General features: G+C 30.5%; 1 protein-coding gene across 1 annotated transcript; it reads left to right on the top strand.

The window, feature by feature from the left end:
- The first annotated feature begins 2,526 nt into the window (after positions 1-2,526).
- Positions 2,527-4,578, top strand: LOC134272712 (angiopoietin-1-like). Its single transcript, XM_062754912.1, has 2 exons — positions 2,527-3,256; positions 3,333-4,578. Exons 1-2 carry the CDS (start codon positions 2,908-2,910, stop codon positions 3,665-3,667), a joined length of 684 nt encoding a protein of 227 aa, XP_062610896.1. The 5' UTR covers positions 2,527-2,907; the 3' UTR covers positions 3,668-4,578.
- The last annotated feature ends 1,582 nt before the right edge of the window (positions 4,579-6,160 follow it).

The following is a 6,160-nucleotide window of genomic DNA, read 5'->3' as shown; positions in this document are numbered from 1 at the left end:
AAATCCGTTTTATTCATTGTGCATTATTGTTAATTAATGAAAATTGTCATTATTCCAATTTATCACCAGAAGTACTTTCGATTTGACTTCACATTAATTTTGCGGATTGCTTGTCAGAAAACGAAATTTTCGTTACATTGCACTAGTTTCGTTTCGTCAGATTTTCTGAATTCCATTTCTGAATTTTAAACAGACGACTTGTTTCAATCTCTGCTTCGATTTAAAAAATAATGGATTTATTGCTAATACGAGAGATTAACAGTGTTTTATGCGTAAGTTTTATCGTAAATATTGAGTATTTTATTATTTCGTACCATTCGTTAATATACAAAACCTTATTTCTTAATAAAATAATTTATTTCCACTTGGGGTTTCAGCGGCGAGAATTTTTACAATGGATGCTAGAGGTTACGCGGCGCCAAGTCAAAAGTATCTCGCCGTGAACCTCTAGCATGCTGGAGTACCATTAAGCCACCTCAAAGTTTTTAATTGGTGCTCAAATGTAGCTTAATGGTAGCTTAATCGTGGCTTAATGGTGGCTTAAAGGTCCTCAATGGTAACGTTCAGACCACCATTAAGTCACCATTAAGCTAGACTTTCAGGTGCTTACTGTCCAAACTCCATTAAGCTACCATTAAGCAGTCGATATTACTGCTTTTATTGGTGAAAAAGTATTATTATAGTGATTTGTCATCACAAATTATAAATGTCGAGTTCACACATATCTTGATTTGGTAAAAATAAGGAAAAGAACAAAATTCAAAATTTAAAAAAATGAAAAAAAAAACACCACACACGGGGCGCGAACTCATAACCCTTTGAGTAGATGGCAGTCACCTTAACCATGAAACAAATTCCGCTTTTGACATATATCGGAAAATGTTCAACATATATTTTGCACAAAGTTTGTTTTGGACTTGTATTTATTTCTCTAAAGTCTTGAATTGATTTATTAATCAAACAATAAACATTTTTTATGGATCTTTTTAAAAGGCTTATATCAAATTAATATTTCTAAACCGTTGAGTTCGGCTTTTAAATAGTAATGAATTCTTCGTTCTGTTATTCGAAGATTCATAGTGTAAGCATTAAATCATGATTGAAATTAAATTAATAATAGATAAAACACAAAAAATCTATCATCAGGAAAGACAGATGAATTTTTTTTAATGATAAAGCATTCTGCGGATGTTAACGGTTTTTGTAGTGATAATCCTCGTTTAAGAGTAACCTGCATGGTTATGTTTACAAAAACTTTTTTCGAATATCATATTCAGTTAAAATTCTTTTTGTATAATAATGGGTATCAAAATAATTGTCAGTTTACAATGAATCATAATTTTTAATTTGTTATATGCTTGCGTTAAATTTAAATTTTGAAAAAAATTATTGATCAACAAAATCTGTTTCCTGTTAGTTGACCGGGGACGGTGGGCACCTTATTAAGGTCTATTGTTTAACCAGTCAGTACTGTACACTGTTAATCTTACCCCGTTTTCCAATGTGAATAAATCTTTCGGATGTCTTTTTTAATCTGATTGGCTGTTCCTCTGAAAATCGATTTTGAAATAACAATGATTGGAGACCGTCTAGAAATACAAATTATTCAAGATGTAAAAGTCAAACTTTGAAAACTAAACATTTTTTATACCTGTGGCCCCAGCCACCACCCCCACCCCCCTGCAAAAAAAAATCTTTTTATCATGAGAACATGACTTTATAATTCTTGAAATTATGTAGCGGAATATGTTCTTTTAACGCATGAAGCAAAAATACCATCTCTTTAAAAAAAAAGAAAAAAACAGTAATATATATTTTGTGTTTATGGATAAAGATAATTTTAAGAAGAAATTGATTTTCGGTAGTGAGAAATTAATTAACAGGGGGTTGTCCAAGGCGTGTAATAATATAATTATTTATCTTTTAAAACAAAAATCATGTACACATTACACAACTAATAAAAACAACGTATGTTATGATTATTTATTCAAAAAAGAAAAAAAATAATATGTTGTAATAAGATAAAACTTTTTTTTTATTGTTACTGTAAATGATTGAAAAAATATTAGAAACCGGGAGCAAGCCCCTGTTAGCTAGTTTTATTCTCAGTGCCCGAGATTTTGCATGTTTTACAGAAATGTTATATAAAAATAACGATCGAGAAAAAATTATAAATCACAAAAAAATAGATTTTGCGTAAAAGACATTGAAATAACTTAAAAAGTTAGATCAAAGATTCGATATAAAATGCGTAAAACGTTAAAGTTTAATGATGTTTGACCATTAAGTCGCCATTTAGCTCGGCTTAAAGGTTGCTTAATGGTTGCTTAATATAGTTTTGACATTAAGCACCTGTAAGTTGCAGCTTAATGGTAGCTTAATGGTGGCTTAATGTAGTTATTTTCTTTAAGCACCATTAAGTCACCATTAAGCTACCATTAAGCGATTGCTTAAAGGTGGTCTTTCGTCTTGTGAATATAAATTGGAATTAATACTAATCTTAAAATAAACATTAACAAAATAAAAATGTGTAGTAATTGTACTTTTAACTGATTAAAGTAATGAAGATAAATATATACAAAATCCTATGAAGTATTGTTTTTTTTCATATCTATCAGTTAAAAATAACTGATTCAAAGACAATGTGTCTATTTTTAGTTTTTAAATTGGTATATACAAAATAATGTTTTATGATGCTATCAACTACCAGGATTACTCTGAATTTTACCTATGACCTATTTATCCTGAATCTTTTATTATTTTTTGACTGTTCATTAAAGTTCACTGCTGAGCTTTAAGTGTTGCGGTAGCGAAATATAGGGGAAATTTTTAACTTCCCATTTAAGGATATATAAACTGTGGATCTTTAAAGAGACGCTTATTTTCATACAGCGCACAAGTAAAGCCATGGCAGGAGTTTGGTCATCTTCCTTTGTGTGCAGTTTGTTCTTTTGTGCCGCTAGTTCTCAGCAAATTTATTTCAATGACAAAAATGATTGCGTCCGTAATGATCAGACGACACAGACATTTGATGAAAAGGTTGAGTACTTAAAACAAGAAAACGCGAGACAAATTGAGTCCTTCAGACATGAGATCGCGAAACAAATTGATTCCTTAAGACGTGAAAATACGCAGATTACCGCTAATCAAAAGAACCTTCAAGAACAATTAAATGAGATGGTTAACATCCTAAAGAAAAATGAAACCAACATCCACGAAGATTGGAAGAGCAATATACTGCAAACCATCAAGTCAGGTAACTCTCTATCTCTCAAAGTTGTTTTATATAACAATTATTATTTTAACATATTTATTCTTTTTTTTTCTTTCAGAGTTATATAATGATTGTAATGACCTCTATATCCATGGTAATACAGAATCTGGTGGTTATGAGATATATCCATTTGGTATTGAAAACAAGGTCAGCGTCTTCTGTGACATGGTGACAGAAGGTGGAGGGTGGACAGTAAGATCTTTCTATTTTTCTCTCCCCTCTCTCTCTCTCTCTCTCTGTCTCATACAGATTATAGTGTACTGTGACATGGTGACAGAAGGTGGAGCGTGGACAGTTAGATCTCTCTATCTTTCTCTCCCTCCCCTATCTCTCTCTCTCTCTCTCTCTCTCTCTTTATCGATTGTTCTGCCCTTCCCTTTTTTCTCTTTTTAGCTCAACCACTAATTCTAGCTACTCTTTTTAAAATAGTTTATTAATCTTAAATTTTAAAACTGTTATAAATAATAATAAATCAATTTGATGAAGCCCACGGCAAATGGCGCTGAATGAAATTTGACTAATTTCTATTCCAGCCTAATTTACATGAAGATAATAAAAATCTGACAGTATATATTTTAGGAATGAATCATATAGCAACCCAAATTATACTGTATAACCTGGGTTGGGGAAGTTAACGCTTTATAAAAAAGAGTTAACTGTTCAAACTCAGGTTATAGCAATATAATTTGGGTTTCTATTTACTCCGTTCCTTATAATTTAATTTTCAATCATTAAGAATATAAGAGAAAACAATTTCCCTCTTTAAAATGCCTTCAAATTGTCCATATTTGGAACGTAACGTCAAGTGCATTGATACGATAATGACGGAAGTCATTGTGACGTAAGCAAACCAGATTATACAAGTTAGATTAATTTTTTATCCAATCAAATTTCGCGTTACACCCAAATTAAATTGTTATTTTTTACTAGATAGAATAGCATTTTCACAATATCATAAATTTGAAAAAATTTTAACCTACTTTCCCACATTAACGCATTTTCTATTTCTATTTCTACTGCAAAATCACGCATATACCCTTTCTCCGCAATCAAGCATGTTTACCAACTATAATGAATTCATTTAAACTTCAATTTATTGCCAAATCCCATCTATTTTATACTTGCTTAAATATCATAAGATAAGAAAAGTTGTTTTCTTATTAAAATATTTTAAAGATTTATTTAGGCTTAACTTTAGAGAAAGTTTCACCACGCTATAAGTGCTTGAGGGAAATTGGTAACGTCATATTTCTATGACGTGAACATTTAGTGCATGTTGCAGAATAATTCAATAAGTTGTAAAGAGTTAAGTACCAGTCCGTGTAAAAATCATGCAAAAGTGATATTTGAGTGATACACTCAGGTTCTCAGAATTCAATGATTTTCCATACATAGATTTCTCTTGACCTATGTTCCATGTATGTAAAATAAAAAATGTTTTGGATCATGGTTACTATGGAAACCTGATCAAAGTAATTTCCTTAGCAACCAGCCAATTTTTCTATTTGAACGCACTGAAAATCACTGATATTTAAAGCTTGAAATTATATATAAAAACTTTAACAATAATTCTCATTTACTGGTATGATAAAGACACTTACTTTACTTGTTTATTACACACAAGACATTGATATTTTATTTGAAGCTAGTACTATGGTAGACATCAGGATATATGTATGTTTTTGCTTTTTTGCTGATTCAGCATTTTCCTTGATTTTGACAATATTCAAGGTCAATTTAAGAAAAATACCAAGCTAATACAGATTTTGCATGACTTTCACATAAAAGTAGAGAACTTTCTCTTTTACAGATTGACTTTGAAAGCGTGGGTTTTTTGAAAAATCCTATTCGTTGCCTAGCAACAAAATTTGATGTTTTGATAACTAAAACGTGAAAAATGGTAAAGGGTTGGGTCAAAATCTTATGAATTTTTATCTTTTGTGGCAGACACAATTTTTCAAGTAATAGAAAATAACTCTCATATAATTTTAAAAAGAAAAAATAATTTATAATCATTAATCTCCATGGCAACAGGAATTTTTCCCTAGCAGCAATGCAAAAAACAGTTATTTTTTCGCCCTTTTAAAATATTATATTTGAAATAAATCGACATTTATTCTCAAAATTGTAATTAGGCAAATTGTCCATTTAATATGGGTTTGAAATAAGTAAATTTTACTTTGTTAACCCATGGCAACATTTCTGAAAACCTAGCAACCAATTTTGTAACCACTTTACCTTTTAACATACAGTCATTTATTTTTGAAGTTGAAATAATATTTTCCAAAAAAAGGCGTTCTGAATGAAAAAAAGAAACAAATAGATACAAGTAGTATATATCAAAATACCTCTGTTGATGAAAAGATTCCATAGAGTAACTAATTCTTGGGTTGCCATGGTAATAAGTTGCACACTGGCCTAAAAAACTTTTTATTTACAAAGTACACTACAGCTGTACTTGGCCCCCAGTTTTTGCTTAATGGGCTAAACTAACTGGTTATTCAAGTACCTTTAGCATTCGTTTTTCTACATAAAGTATATTTTTTATGATTACCATGGATATAATAACGTGATACTAATTTAACCCCTTCACTTCCGTACCGGTCAAATTGACCGGTGGCGCGTTAAAACATGACTTCGCGAAAATAAGATCTCCGTATTTATTTTATGGTAGCATGAAGGTAAATAAACTATATATCATCTTTTTGAAAATTTTCTCTACTTTTAAAATATCTAAAAAGATTTTGTCTTGATTGCCGGTATTTAATCGATTTTACGTTGTGAAGACAAACGTGACTTTTTGAAAATGGCGTAATTTTCCAAAGCAATTGCCGATTTTCCAGACGATTGACATTTTTTTCCTGATCAACTTTTTAAAGAAAGTAT

This window comes from Saccostrea cucullata, unplaced genomic scaffold (genome assembly GCF_032062105.1).
Source record: "Saccostrea cucullata isolate Sc308-1 unplaced genomic scaffold, CSIRO_AGI_Scuc_v1 ctg8437, whole genome shotgun sequence".
In the NCBI taxonomy this organism is placed as follows: domain Eukaryota; kingdom Metazoa; phylum Mollusca; class Bivalvia; order Ostreida; family Ostreidae; genus Saccostrea; species Saccostrea cuccullata.
Note: the sequence above shows the minus strand (reverse complement) of the source record. Positions and strands in the feature narration are given on the sequence as shown.